At 38.5% G+C, this 16,404-nt stretch overlaps 1 protein-coding gene across 1 annotated transcript in view; it reads right to left on the bottom strand.

Annotated features, from left to right (window-relative positions):
- The window catches only part of STK32B (serine/threonine kinase 32B), a 160,145-nt gene that overhangs the window by 107,816 nt on the left and 35,925 nt on the right, over positions 1-16,404 (bottom strand). The window contains exon 3 of the mRNA XM_069012221.1: positions 16,073-16,224. Within this exon, the coding sequence (XP_068868322.1) occupies positions 16,073-16,224 (152 nt within the window). The remainder of the gene's footprint in view (positions 1-16,072; positions 16,225-16,404) is intronic.

Genomic DNA, 16,404 nt, shown 5'->3' with positions numbered 1-16,404 from the left:
TTACTTCTGTGCGTCGCTGAAGCGACTTCGGCATCAGGAAAAGAGCTGCTGGCTGGGCTGGCTGGCTGGCTTCTTGGCAGAGGGAACACGGCAGGAGCCGATGGGATCAGTTCACGTTAGCTCGGAGACACAGGAAGAGAGAGGCTGTTCTGGTCTGACTCCTGACAGGTTTATTGTTAGAAGTTTCACAACCCAAACAAGCTGGAATCTGATGTCACGGGAATGATGGGATGAGATGGGATGATAATGGGATGGCTCGCCAGAGCCTTGTCCTCAGTTTTATAGGGAATTTGAAAACCATGGCGAAAGGGGAAAACAACCAATGAGTTACAAGCCAGGGGGAGGATACAATTTAACAAGAACCCCTGCGAAAACCGAGAGGCGGGAGTTATAACAGAGAACCAGTGAACAACCGAGTAACCGGGAATTTTCCCGAACCGGGGGAGGTGGCTTGGACCCGGGCACTGCCCAGGGGGTGCAGCTGAGGCTTCTGAGCCGCCCCCTGAGTCTGACTCTTCGGGGAACTCCATCCAGGGGATGGGCTGGGATTGACTGGCATCTTGCTGCCCCAGCCCCACAGTGGGCTGGGTCACAGCAACACTTGGGCGCCTTCAGGGGCAAAGGGTTTCTCCTGTCGGGTACTTGTTATCTGCTGCTTCCCAGCTGTTTGGGCACACTTCTTTCCTTCTGTAGCATAACTACTCCTCATAGTAATTGCTCCTGGTTAAATTGTGAGTTATTTCCATTTCTCTGAGCCCCTGTAACACTGGTCTGCTATTGCTCATCCAACTTAAAAGTTGCTAGAATTGTATTTACTTCTCTACAAAGGCTTCTTCCCAATTCCATTTATTTTTCTGCCTCTGAGGCTTGTGCTTTTTGTGGGGATTTCATAGATGAACCACACTATCACATCATTTACAGATCAGTCTTGTGGGTACACCAAAAGAGGGTTCCAAATACTGTTTTCATATCCCCTTACAGATAAAACATTAATCCATCCTTCATCTCCAAGACTTATTCCACCGGGTTAGCATAGCAAGATTTTTGTAGCAGGTGGGCTGCAGGTGTGGTTTCTGTGAGAATTAAGTTAATTTGTCCAGGTCGAGTCTGTTTTGTCTGCGATGGTCACCAGTAAGTGATCTTCCCCTGTCCTTATCTTGACCCATGAGCCTTTTATTCTATTTTCACATCCAGCTGAGGAGGGCAGTGACAGAGTGGCTTGGGTGAGAACCTGCACTGCAGCCAGGGTCAACCCAATACACTTACCTTTGTCCAGAAACCCCCATTACCATTCTCACTGTCATTATGTCTACTTTCAGTTAAGTCTGTACTCAGATTATATCAGCAGCACATAGAGAGAGAGGCGGAATTATTCCAAAATAAACTGAGCCAAAGAGGAGGGTTTTGAGTATCCCCACAAACACTGAACCAGTCTCTGAACTGAACCCTCCCCTGTAATTCCTTCTCTTTGAAGGCAGGCTGTCACCACTGTAATCAGACTCCCATTCAACCAAGTCATTTTTGTAATGACCTAATTCTCCAATCTATCCTGTATCAGGAGGTTCAGTTTGGGATTTAATTAGTGATTCTTCTCACTCTCATCACATCTTTACACATCAAACTACTTTCAGAGTTTTCATTTTTGCAGAGCTACCTTGTACACACAGCCATCCTCAGGCTTTACAAGTGCCTTGTTTTCTTCAGCAGCCAAGCTTTGCATTTCTAAAATGTTAGCAGAAGTAGCAGGTGTGCCAAAGCAAGCCTTTCTTTTACAAAGCAGACCTTTTAATTGCCAAAGGCAGAAATTATATAATTTTTCCTGAAAGACAAGTAATAACAGCAACCACTTTCTCCAGTCCACTGTTACTTATTCAGTGAAAGTTTATAACATCCATCCTGATTAAACCTTTTGTGGAGACCATTTATCACAAAAATCCTGGGCATATCTTGTCTTCTCTTCCACTGCAGTTGTTTCCAACTGTTTTCCTTTTAAAAATCCAGTTTAAACAAGCAGCTCCTCCTTCCACTACTCAAACCTCCTCCAAAGTGTTCATCTTTGAGCTGTGTGGTCCTTTCGGATTTTAAATTGTATAGTTTTCTACAACTTGTGATACCTCCTTATATGCAGAAAGTGGTGCAAGGTACAAAATCCCCTTTCTTATGTCTGGTACATGACCCCTTTGGAGGAGCAGGGTGGGAATGTATCTTGCACTCTATAAATAGTGCAGTCAGTTGCTTGGCCCTTCAGAGACATCCGTAAGATGACATCTAAAAGGACCCAGGGTGAGGCTGAGGGTGTTTGGGGAGGGGGTGAAGCACACAACTTTCATTATCTGATCATCTACATACCACCAAGAACTGGGTCTGATGAAGTCACAGCGTGTTCACACAGCTCTCCCCAGCTGCCAGCAAGTATTTTTCAACTGAACATGTTGAATAGTTGAATTGGGCACTTTGCCCAGCTTGTCATAAAATGTGACAACTGTTCCGCAGGTATCTGACCCCAGCTTTTGTATTTTGAAGGTTCTGCTGCTTAAAATTTCCCTTAGAAGAAGTGGGAATGTATCTGGCTTGTGCCAGTGAGACACAGATGCAACTTTTGGAGCTGTACTCACAGAGATACTCACAGACCCTGATGCTCCAGAAAGACAGCTGAAATTAGGAGGAATTATTGTGCATGTGTGTGTTTCAACAAAATATGTCAGTGCTTTCCATCACACACACACCAAAAAAAGGAGCATTGTAAGATAGGAAACTGTTCAGGTGAAGTCAGCTGAATGTTTTGGAGTAGACTGATTTATTTTGTAGACCCATATCAGATCCATTTGACAGCAAAAGAGTATTAAAATCAAATTTCTTGTCTATCAGCACTTGAGAAAACTTACAATGACTTCATAGTTCCACTCTTTGCGGTTCTCCATGAGGAAACCTACAGCTATCTTCAATACCTGTGCTACAGGCTAGCATCACTGGTTAAGAACATTGATAGAAATCATACATTTCCAGAATTTTTTTCTGAGCACTTTTTACAGTAAGATACAAACTTTCTCTTAAAAACACCTCTGTAAATATGTGTAAATTAGATTGCTGTGTGTGCCTAAACTCCTTTCATCTTTGTCTGATTGAAACAGGAAGCAAATGCACCAGACTACAATTTGCGGGAGAATCGATGCCAACACTAGAGAATCAAGATGATTCTGGATTTCAGAATTTTTTCTAGTAGAAGACAGACATTTAGAAGAAAGAAAATATTAGATTTTAGTTAGTACAGCATTTTCTGTTAAAACTATTTTCAGGTATCTTTACACATGATTTTCATATAACTGTGTAGTTAGGCCACAGTATAACAACTCCTACCCTGATTTTATTACTCCGTATTACTACATTAGTTAGGATAAAACCCCTTATTGTACTTGAAAAGACTATTCTGTAAATAGCAGAGAGTCAAAATTGCAGATCAGCATCTCATAATAGTCTACATTTTTACAGAAGACTCTGTAAATAAAGACACAGCAGTATAATGTGTGACCAAACACTACGACAATCTAATTATTTAAATGTACATCACATTTGTAAGGCTACTGACCAGAATGCAAATTGTCAGTTTTAACTATTGGCTTTGACTGATTTCTCTCTCTCTGCTGTCATGGAAACCTACATTAAAGGCAAAGAAACAATGGAACCTAATTAATGTCTCATCATTCTTCTGTACAGCAAATGTATTGTGCAATACTTGGGAACATTATGGCAGCACATACAACATGATTTTCAAATGCATGGTTAAAGGATTTCTGCCCAAAAAAAAAAAAAATTTTGCTATAAAAACATTTTAAAATGGGGGTAAGTCAGAAGTACAAGATGGATAAAAGAGATCTCTCCCACCACTCTTTCCCCAGATATATTCTGAGGGCTAAATTTAAAGGAGAAAACACCACTTTGAACTGTTCTTTCATTTAGACCCTGCAACCTGGCAGTCTCTCTATAAGATCAAGGATCCCCTTGGGTTAGAAGCAGGAGCCTGTCAGGTTGTCATGAGACATGTCAGGATGTGGGTACTGGTAGAGGGAGGCAGCATCAAGATGGTGGCAAGAGGGTGTTAAAGAAATAGTTGATCTCTCTTCATTAAACTCTTTGTCACCTGCCAGGTTTAATTCATCTGTGTACTGTGGTACCTCTGTACTTTACTTCCACATCTGATTTTTTCCCCAAAGACTCACTGTTTAAAACAGTACAAACCACCATATCTTGCTTTTCTAGTCTTGTCCTTAGAAGAAGGCTCTGCAAGCACAATGGTACACATGATGCTTTTTACACCCTGCTGCAGCTTCATGTTAAAAATTCACTATTCACAGAGAATATGGGAAAGGATAGGATGGGTGAGCATCCTGTAAGCTTAACTGGAACTTTTTATTTATTACATAATCAAGTCCCACAAGTAAGTTAGACAGGAGATTAAAAGTAATACTTTTTTCCCCAGCTTAAACAATGGATAGTTATAGGATTTTGTCTTTACCACCAATTTTAGACTGCAACAAAACCCACCATGTCTCAGGGGAGGAGATGCTTATTGGACACTATAATTTAATTTCATTATAACTATAAATCCTCTGCTTCTGGGAGTTATGAATGAATAAAACAAAATCTTCCCAATGTTAAACTGAATCACTTCACACACAACTGATTAAGCAGGGAAAAAAATGTTTGAGCATATTGATTTCTGCTGATGTGCACCAAATTGTCTGTCCATGGCAGTGACAGGACCCTGTTCCAGCTGCCCCATGCTGGCAGCCTGGCTGGGAGCCTCAGCTGTGACTCCTGCCCTCTTCTGTGCTCAGCACTGCTCCCCAGCCTGATTGTGTCTGACAGCATCCTTAGTTTCTTGTGTTCTATAGCTTATGAAAAAGTCATGCTTGTAAGGCTGTAGAGGCATTGTTCAGCCAGGATTTCCTAGTTAAACAGAAGCTGGACAACAATTTGGAGGGTCCCCTTTTTCTCTTGTCCCTGGAAAAGAACACAGACATACAGGAGAGCACAAGAGTCTCAGTGACATGAAAAGTTTGCAGCTGTCTCCCAAGTAAGAGAGATAAAAGAAAAAAAAGTGTGAAATGAAATCGTTCATTAGAACAGATACAGAAAAATTAATACTGGCTGTTATTAAAACAGGCTATACTTGTCAAAGGTTGTGATGATAATAATAATTAAAGATAAATTCCATCAGAATTGAGAGTATCAACCATTGCCACTGGTTATGCAGATACTGTGCACATGGCATCAATTGTAATGAACAGATAGCTAAAGAAAGAACCACAGGCAACTCTATATTTATTGATGGGTTATCCTGAAGCTGGTGTGTCAAAACCCTATTGAAAGGTCATAAGATTTTCTTGAATTATTTACAGAAAGGAAAATTAAAGAGAAGGAGAGAGGTATTAAAAATACATGGTTCATCCAGCCACAGAGGAAACCCAGGAGATACATCTGAGCAAGCGTTTCTCTATGTGTCACAAGTGAGTGACAGACCTTGTTGAGCAGGAAAATGATTGATTAGGAACACAGACAGACACTGTGTGGAGTTTTTTTAAGAGCTCAAAGGAAACTTAAATACAAGCTCGCTGAAAAAGCAGTGCCAGCAGAAAAGTTCTAACTCTTCTTGAGCACTGAACTTTGTCAAAGAGTCATAAGAGTATTCCTTTTTTCCTCTGTTAGTCTGAGTGAATCCTCTTGTGCTGTTTAGCTGTCTCAGTCTGGTGAGGTGCACAATGGTCAAAGAGCTTTTTACTTGCTGTGTGGAGGAAGAGCTGTTCAGTTCAGTTCACGTGTGCATGAGGCAGTCAGCTCAGAGCTAGTCCCAAAAACACCCTGCACTCTGTGATTCCAGATACTCACAGTGATATTTTCAATGTGTCACTGCTTTTTAAAAGACTGCCTTATCAATATTCTTATATCTTCGTATGCTAATTGCTAATTTCTCATTGCAACTAAAATTCCACTTTCCACTTGAACAAATGCTAAAAAACCCTATGCATCATTAGTACCATTCTATAATTTAGTGATCCCAAATATGGATCAGAATCCAGAATCAGAGTTTAGTCATTATTATTTCATAGGAACCTTGTTATACACCATATTCCACCAGTCTTTTAGAGGAGTGATAGGACCACTGCAGGTAGCTTGCCTCAAACCATACTTTGTTGAAGACTGAAGAAATGGAAGCAACTACACCATGGTTGAATATCAATGGAAGACGTTGCATCAGACTTCCCAGACCCAGTAAAAATAGGCAGGTGCCCACCATATGAACCTCAATCATACAGTAAAGCTGGTACAAGAAATGGGAAATGTCCTACCTGTCAATTCCACAGAGCTGCTTGTACTGACCTGAAAGAAGCCATGCTTACCCTCCCTGAGGAATTCAGTACTGTACTGTCAAAACTACAGATGTCACCATTAACTAAGCGATGAACAATAATAAAAAGCATAATACTTGAGACCAGCATAACATATTTTATTCCTCTCAGATGTTAATATCTTCACTTGTAAATGATAGCTCTACATTTTTTTAGTGCCTTATGAAGCTTAACTCCTAAAATTCCTTTTAAATAGATATGGCTTAGAATGTGCTGTTCCTCCTTATCATATCATTTGATCATTTATCAATGACCAAGCTACTTTCTCTATGAAGGAATATCTAGGTTTTGAATATTTTCTTCAAATAAAGGAAATTTTCCTCAAGAGAGAATTTCAAGTGCTCTACTTCAAGACAAACAAAATACTTAGTTATTTTTTTAAAAGTCTGCAGACTTTTCTACTTCCACAGAAAGAACAACTTGCACAGAAGTCTGTAGTTCATCTCTCTTTCATTGGAGACGAGAAACAAAACCTGATTTTGTCTTCTACTTTCTTTATTTTTAAACATCAGTAAAGAAAGTCCAGACCTTGAAGAATCTGATTTATGCAGTGATGCTGGTTACACTTTCTAATTAGGTTAGATTTTGTACCCACTGAAGGAGAAAAATGCCTTCTCCTTTCAGCCCACCATTCACATGCTCACCAGGCTCATTACCATTTTTGTTTGCACCTGTATTTTCTCTCATCCTTCTCCCAGCCCATCTGTTGGTGAGGCTGTGAAAGCTATGGTCAAGAAGAAGAATTATTTCTGTTAGTTCTATTTCACGTGCTCATTTGTCAACAAGATTCAATACCACCACCTCACCTTTTGGCAAGAAAGAACTTGCTCCCTGCACCCTGGATAAATTCTAGTTTAGGTAGTTAGAGAGAATTTGATGGGCAGAAGTAATTTTCCTACTGGCCATATCCATTTTGCAGAGGAATTTTAATAGTCATCTTCACAGCCCATGACCTTTCTTTGGTCCAGATGTTAATTTGTAAAATGTACATCATCATAGAAAAGGAACCTTAAATCCTCCCTTATGTGTCATGTACTTATGAAACATGAGAGTTATCCTCTTCTCATTAGAACTTTACACTGCAAAACTGTCATTAATCTTGAAACAGGATACCATTAATAATTTTCTGAAGTCTTAGTATCAGGTTCTCACTGCACTTTACAAGCACAATAAATACAATTTTCGTTCAATAAAATGGAATTAAAAGCACACTTATGCTGTAAAAATCTGTAGTTGACTTTTAAATTAATAAAAGCTTTGATAAATTTTAATGAGCTAAGGCAAAGGTTCTCCTAGGCAGGCAAATTAATGCATTACAGAACTTCCTGCTTTCTTCAATTGCCCTATTTTCCATTTAAAATTCAGTCTGTTTGATACAATTCAAACAATGGAAATTTTAAATTTTCTTGCACTCAGGATTTTTATTGTTATTTAATTATTTATTTACATCTCTTATTCCCATATATGCAAACTTAGGCTTCTGTTCTGTCCTTCTGTCACTGTTTTGATATCTCTTGCTAGTTCCATGGGGGCTTTGGTTTTGTTTTTGGTATCATTACTGTGACTTTTACTTCAGCTTTTAACTTTTACTGTTATAAATAACAAGGAATTCACCTATGTGTTTTATCTGGTTTGAACAAAAAGTATCATCACTAAAACCACAAATATATTCAAAAGCAAACCAGGAAAAATTTCTATAGCTATAATAACTGTAAACATTTGTGGACTAGTTGTATATCTGTAGGATCTGCTCTGTATCAAAGTTTTGCAGTGCAAGTGTTAAGAACTTATTTTTATTCTACAATGATCACCTACTTTACATTGACCCTTTGGGTGGTTTTATAGGTGCATCCAAGACAGTTTTGCCCTCTGATGGCCATTCCACTGTAGTTGGGCTTTGTTAGCACAGTGCTTAGCTGCATCTTGCATAATCTACATTTAACAGCCTTTACTACAGGCTAATTGCAGTCCCAATTTCCACAGCATAAGAATTGATCCTGACTGGAAATAGTAGATTTACATGACATACTTATTACTCTGTCACAAGAACCACTTTACCTACAGGACCTTGGTTATCAGTCTAATTGTACACTCTAGATATTGTGTTTGGCATTCATAAACTTTAAAGCAGGGAAGGGAAAAAACAAAGGAAAAGAAGAAAAAAAAACCACTGCTTGCCAAAAGTGGCAGTTGAGGAGACTGAAGTAATATCTAAATGCTTTCCTTCTTTCTTTCACACCTCATTAGGTTGAGAGTACCAAAACCCTGCTCTCCTGCTCTCTTGAGAATACCCCTGCCACAGTACTGGAGCTCTGCATCCACCCAAAAGGAATAATACTCATCCCTGCCATAAATGTGCAGAGGATTACTGCAGCTGTCTACACCACAAACCTGAGACATGGCCAAGGCTCCCTCCAAGCTCAAGAGGGTCTGCTTTGGGTAGCAGGTACCCCCCTGTGAAGGCAGAACAAGGTAAGTATTGCAAATTCATAAGAGAAACATGACTGGAAATGAAAATTTTTAAAACAGATGAGATTATTTTTCCCAGAAGTTTGATTTTTATCAATATTTATAGTAGGACTCCTCTTGCAGTGAAAGCTTTCTGTGAGAAAAGTTTAATGGGGTCAGCAAATAAAGTGTGTGTCTCAGTAAGAATGATCCAGACGCTCCTAAGGGGTCTCAGCATGCAGCGAGACACACAGGAGATGAAATATCTTGTGCAGCAGTTTCTAATGCAAAAAAGATCAAAACTTAAACTATGCCAAAGGCCAATTCCTGCTTTTAAGAGGAATGTATTAAAGTTGAGCCCAAAGATATATATTTCAAGGTGACAGCGATTTCTCACAGGAAATAATTAGTCACCAGAACAAAATTTATCCAGACGGTGTCCCAATACTGTTAATTATTATCTTAGGGTATTAAAATCAGCACAAAAAATAAATAACTGTTGGATCACACATTCATCAGTTGATGATGATGTTACAGCTAACATTGATTTAGCACAAACACCCAGAGGTTGCCAGCTGGCACTGTTGAGTCCGATGTAAATTCCACAGCTAGAAATAATATCCTGAACATTTACAACTCAAGTCAAATCTTTTCCATACTCTCTTCTTCCAATTATCTTACCCTTCTTGCTGCCTCATCACCTTTCCCTGCCCTTTTTCCATCATTATCTCTTCTAAGGCTCTAAAGAACAGAAAATGTTTTCAGTCTTTTTCAGTATCTTTGCCTATTTCAGATTTACATTAATGCAGTGAAGAATTGATCTAGCTATTGAGGAAAGTACTCACCCTTTGCTTTGTCTATAGCAAAAATAATTCACCTGTCTAAGATCTGTACAAGATGCTAAATATATCTTTCTCCCTTGATTTACAATCTCTTCTTGGCTGGAATAGAAACTTCGACACTGTCAGATACCTGAAATTGACCAGGATTACATGGCCTGGCATTCATGACCTCAGCTAAATTCACTAAAGAAACACATGTTGCATCAATAAACATGTCAGTGACTGTTGTCCAAATGCACTAAGACCAAATGGCACAAAAATGCCTCTGCCTGGTCAGCTCACAAACCCAGGGAGATGTGGGTTTGCAAGCTGCCTACCCACTGGGAGCAATCTGGCTGCACCTGGGGCTCCTCTGGGACGATGCTCATGCCCCAGCCCACAGCAAGGTTGAGAGCAGGCATAGAAACATTTTGCAACATGAAATACTGGGTTTGAGAGCCCAGAAAGGATACCTAGTTCTAAGTTACTGGTATAGGCATAGCCAATGAGGACAACACCATAGTTTTGCTCCACATAAACCAGACTTGGAGCAGCTGGGTATAACCAAAGAGAGTGAAGAGCATTGAGCACCTTCATTACTCTCCAGGAAAACTGAATCTGTGTCAGGATGGTTTCGTTACCTTTTTGGGATCCACCACATACTATGAAGACAGACATCAGTGCAGGTTACCTTTCCTTTTCAGCACAGGGCTGTCAGGACAGTAGCAAACACCCAGCCTGTGTCCTAGCAGGAAACACAACCCCACTGCTCCCTTCCAGAAACATAAAACAATTTTTCTGTTAGATCATGAACTTTACTCACAGCCTTTATTGTGGTGTCTCATGAAGCTCAGAAAGCCAGTCACACCACATGTCAGAAAAGAAATTTTGAATCCCCCCATAAAATCTCTTCATTCCAGATTAGGCTTCCTATATCAAGGCAAGTTAAGCAGCCACAAGACCACAGCCACTAAGCAAGCTCACCTGAGACTGACCTAAACTACCTCCTTTTGTTGCCTCTGATAGGTAATTGGTGCTCCTTGGTTGGTCATTTTCATCTCCACCCAGCAGTAAAACACTTGGTCAGGTGTTCTTGCTTCCCTAAGTTTGTAGATTTATGTACATTTTTGATGCCAACCTGAGGAGCAAAGCCATGCTATGGTGCAGTCCAAGGTGACATTGTTCCCAAAATATTCTAGAAAGAGCACCTTCACAGGGAAGTGTTAATTTCCAGTTACACATCTGTAAACGTGTGTACATTAAGGAACCCATCCAACCCTTGAGACTGAACAAATAATGTCTTGTCTCCAGAATCCTTTTTTTTCCTCTTTTTTACCTTCTCTTTCTTTTGAAGGCACGTTGGGGTATTAGATGAATTCAGAAATGCATGAACATTTTTGCTGCAATGTGTGTTCTTCACTTTTCACTCATTTCAAACTTGGCTTTACTGTAGCTGGTAACAGTAATGAACTTTTGTGGGTCTGTCGTGGCATACATGCAGTTTCTGCAGACTGATGAGTCAAAAGAAAAATACATCGCAGTATACAGCCACTCTAAGAATGCAGCTAACACTTCTTCATGGCTTGTTAAATAAATCAAACATATTGTTTTGTCTATACTAGGAAAATGACCTATAAGCTGAAAAAAGTAAATGGTTATCCTTCTCCCTCTGCTGCTTTAGAAAATGTTCTGACAAGTTAAAAAAATTTAGCAAGGCTATTAAAAATAAGATTACTTCAATGTTTCAAAACTTTTGAGAAATGGTCCAATTTTTTTCAGTTTTTTCAGTTCTACATCAGCATAGAAACCACTTTGATACATTATTTTTTTTTTGCAAAAAAAATTCTGTCTTTTGTAGTAAGCCATGTTGTTTTCAGAGCTTTCAGAGTAGATGCTTCAAACATCTCCTCGTGTTTGAGGGCAAGTCACATAATACCAAACCTACCTGCACTGGTATGTGGCAAGTAACCTGGCTCTTGGCTCAGTCCTAATGCACATTGTAAGAAATGTATTTAAAATATGAATACATTCAGGAACACCACTCATCTTGCCCAGGGGACACTCAGGTATCTGGGGAAGGATGAACATGGATAAAATGCTGAATATTAGAGAGGAACAGTCTCAAGGTGGGACCAAGTTGGCAGCTGACATTTCCACAGCCCATTCATCTATGCTTGAAATACCCAGGCCAAAAAAAGTTCTGATAAAAAACAGACTGAATTTTATTTTAAGAAGGAATCTCTATTATCAGAAATGCCTCTAATGGTGATAAAACTGGCTTTAAGCATTCATTCAATTTCATTTCTAAAATGAAGGTTATAAATCAACCCCAAACCCTTCCAGAAAAACACTGTTATCCTCCAAGCCTTTATGAGCATTTACAGAAGAATAATTCCTTTCTGTGTCAGATGTTATGAAAGACAGTTCATACTTCAAATAATGTGATTTATAGGTTGAGATTGTGAAGTTAAATTTAATAAAGCTCAGAGAAGATGCATGAGCCTCAAAAAGCTTTTTAATAGAGATCTTTGAGAGTTGAGATGCTACCCATTTTTTTATATGAGCTGCTCTGTATTCTCGTGTAAGCTGTGGTTACTGATAGATCCAGCAGAACTACCCACCACAGAATGTTCACCCTCTTTCCTCTTCTTTTTCTCTCCACAAGAATTTAACTGATGGCAGATTGTATGCACACATCTCATTACTTTCTTCAGTTATCATGAAAAACTAAAGGACTTTCCAGTATTCACGTTTGTTTCTTGAATTGCCAACTTTTATTTTTGATGATGTAATTTCTCAAACAAAGATTAACATGCTTGGTTAGTATTCCCTTTTGTTCAAGGAGTTGTTGGGAGATCTATTACTATTTTAATTTTATTTTGAAGACCAGATGATAAACTTTTGAAAATCAGCTGTTCTTGTCAGGGACAGTCCCACAAACACATGCTAAAGTTACCATGACAGAATTTCCTCCAAATATACTTTTCAACTTTGATTTAGGATTTGATATTTTGAATTGAAAGATTCAACTTTTCTTAATTTCAACTCAGCCCAATGCAAAAAAAAAAAAAAAAAAAAAAAAAAGGACACTGAAATTGTTCCTACAGGATACTTTAGGAAAAATAAAAGTATTTTGATTTCTGGATTTTAGTTACCAAATCATACCTTAGACAGGATTACTGAAAACTGATATGAGCCCTGAGAGAGTGTGATAGAGGCTGGAAAGCCAGCAGGCCAGAAGAACCTTGTCATTTAAACAAACTGCAGCTGTGTTATTCCCCATACAGCAGGACATAACTGGTTTTTGTTAAATTACTATTCCAGTTCCTGAAACAATACAGGGTTAGTAGCTCCTGTTAGAGTCCGTTTGTACATTTACAGTGCAATTAACAAAACAAACAACAAAATCTAACTCTGAAACTAATCTAGCTGCAATTACTACAGAAGAAATGCAGATTCAACTGTTTCCTCCCATTAGTACGTCACGAATTGACTCATAAGAGGAAAACTCATGGATTTGTGTTAATCACCTAATACAAGTTATAACTACGATGTAAACGTATTTGGTGCAAATCATTATTGCATCTAAATTGCAAGTAAAAATACATTAAACAGGATGCTAGTTCACCAACAATCAATGAAAATGTTATTTTAAGACATTATTTCTGGGAATATCATATTTAAGGACTATTCCATTCATACTTGCATTTTTCCTTTTCTCAAACTACATTTGAAATGTAGTTTCAAATATTAAATAAATGAAATACAATTCGTATGTTTAAAAGCTTCATATGACTTAGTGTTAACAGAACAGATGTGACCATTATTCACGGATCACTTACTGTTTTTGTGATTTGCCCTTGTTGCAGTTCAATTACAAAAGTCATTATTTGAAGATAATGCATAGAATGTTCTTGAAATTCAGGTGAAATTTGAGACAGAGAAGTCAGAAGTCTGGAACATGCTACTGTAGCCTGCAAGTGTAGACACTCCAGAAATATATCAGAAGTTATTCTAAATTCATTTAGGATTGTTCAAAGCTAATATTTATAGAAACATATTATGAGCCTGATGCAAGGAAAGACCTATTTGGGGTAGACTAGATTAATTTTGGGAAGGCTCAGGCTCAAGATTTCCCTTTGCTATCCCAGGGTGAAATACAGGTTCTCCAGCAGCTCAGTAGCTCACACTGGAGTCAGGGCTTTGAATCACCAAACATTTAAATGTGCAGTGTTTGAGGTGAACACTTGAGGTGAAAATAATAAGGGTCAATGAAATTATTTTTTGGAAAAATTTCTACAGTTCTGATAGTGTTAGTCCAAGTCCCTGAATGTCAGTAGAGCCTCATACAGAATCATAGAGTCACAGAATATCCTGAGTTGGAAGGGACCCAGAGGGATCATCGGGTCCAACTCCTGGCCCTGCACAGGACACCCCAAGAATCACACCACGGGCCTGAGAGCAGTGTCCAAATGCTTCTGGAACTCTGTCAGGCTTGGTGCTGTGACCACTTCCCTGGGGAGCCTGTTCCAGTGTCCAAACACCCTGTGGTTGAAGAACCCTTTCCTGATATCAAACCTAAGCCTCCCCTGCCTCAACTTCATGATGTTTCCTCAAGTCCTGTCACCAGCCATGAGAGTGAAGAGATCAATACTTGTAGATACATTGGTCAACTATAACCATAGCTAGAGACATCAAATATAAAACATGGTTAGTGCACTGAAGCATCTTGAATAGTGTCCTGTATGCCTGAAATGTTTTGTAAACTCTAGAGTACTATATTTCTCTTTCATTTTCTGCATTTCTCATATACACATATAGTATAACATTTGAGTCTTGAGATCCTGTGACAGTATCTTAGAAGTGCAGGAAGGATAAAAGGCATCATAATGCCTAATACCATTTTAAAATATTGCTTATTTCAAGTTTAATCTTTGGCATGGAAAAAGAAAAAGAGAAACAATATTTATCATCTTATTATAATTCTGTTATGGGAATCTAGCATTGTTTTTGTTTCACAATAAATATTTGATCTTCAGTCTTTCAACACTGTTATGTTTATCTCTCGGATCACATTAACCTATGACTGTTTCGGTACAGTGTATGGTTACACAGTGGAAACTTCCATACCTCCTGATAAAGAACAAAAGTTAGTGGGATCTCAGGAAAGGTAGACAAATGCATAACAGAGAAATCCACAGGCTCCTAGGCACAGATATGGTATATCTTTGGTCAAGAAATCCCAAGACTACAGGTTGCTGGAACCTTGGAAAATATACTGGAAAAGTTTTGTATTATAGTCACAATGTTTATATCTTTTTCTTTAAGCCTTCAACAGGGTATTAGATTAGCTCAGATCATTCATGTCAAGTGGAGATCACACACATATATATATGTGTATATATATATATAATTAGGTCATTTTGGAACCAATTTTGTGTTCAAATGCTTTGCTGTTATAACAGAGTGCAATTATACTAAAGCTGCGTTCACTCAAGACAGAACACAATTTGACTTTTAATTGAAAAGGTGAAAAGTGCTAACCTGGCACTAGGAGTGAGCTAAGGGATGGGCAAAACACTGACCTCAAGTAAGGCAGCTAAAACTCACAAAGCACAAGATCAGTGTGCATTGTGACCATCTTCAGCCAATCAAGCTATTCACAAAGCAAACAATTTTATTATCATAATGATTTATGTCCCCTCCACCTTTTTATTTTCGGAATGATATAGGTCATTAGAAAAGGAGGAAAACTCTGCATCCCATTACTACTATTGCTGTGAAAACCAGCAAGTATTATCACACTACATAAGAGCCAGCAAATATTTTAAGCTGGGGGTATAGTTGACACTAGGCATTCCTTGACCAGCATTTTCTCACACTCATATGTGACCAAGAGATTCAGTGGCTAGCATGGAGAAGATAAGGGAAATTCCAGGGGACAAAAAGACACTTTTCTGCTGTCCTGTGTCAGTAATTTTTAGAAAGTAACTGAGTTTTGACTTTTCTCTGAATCAACTCAAGAAAAAAAAATTAAATGAATTATTGGTTTTGATATTCCACGGCTTTATGAAAGATGTTTAATCCAGGTATTATCACCAATAAATGATGAAGCTGGACAGGACAACACATTTCCACACACTGCTGTAACAGTTTGGAGAGAAACCAAACCAGAAATGAACAGATGAATATGAGGCTTAAATATTCCAATTAAAAAAGACACCTTAAAATATTAATGACAAAAAAAAATTCTCTGTGAAACCTCAATACCTTTAACAAAGGAGGTCACCAAAGATCTTTTGTTCTTTTCAGCTTTCCAGCCTTCCATAATCTGAACTGATTCAGCAACAAGGAGAAAATGAGAGATCCTTGAAAGCATTTTAAAGATTTTCTTACCACAGATTGACTAGGAAGGGATGTTCCAGGCCTTGCATTATCTGTAGCTCCCGGAAAACATTGCGAACTTCATCTCTCTCAATGCACTTCTGTTTATTCATATACTTCATGGCATACATTTTCTTGGTGTCTCTCTTCTGTACAATGCACACCTAATTGGCAGCAAAGTAAAAGAAAAATTTTGACACCTTAAGAAAGTGAATTCAATTGTGACTTTGAATAAAAGGATTCTTTAATGATATTTCACTAATTCAGATCTGGATACTACAACTGAGTAACACCTTTGTAAGTTCACTTCACAGCTCTGCAGGATTCTTTGTAATAGATTAAAA

Source organism: Aphelocoma coerulescens, chromosome 4 (assembly GCF_041296385.1).
Source record: "Aphelocoma coerulescens isolate FSJ_1873_10779 chromosome 4, UR_Acoe_1.0, whole genome shotgun sequence".
Taxonomy (NCBI): domain Eukaryota; kingdom Metazoa; phylum Chordata; class Aves; order Passeriformes; family Corvidae; genus Aphelocoma; species Aphelocoma coerulescens.
This window is presented reverse-complemented; position numbering and strand designations above follow the sequence as displayed.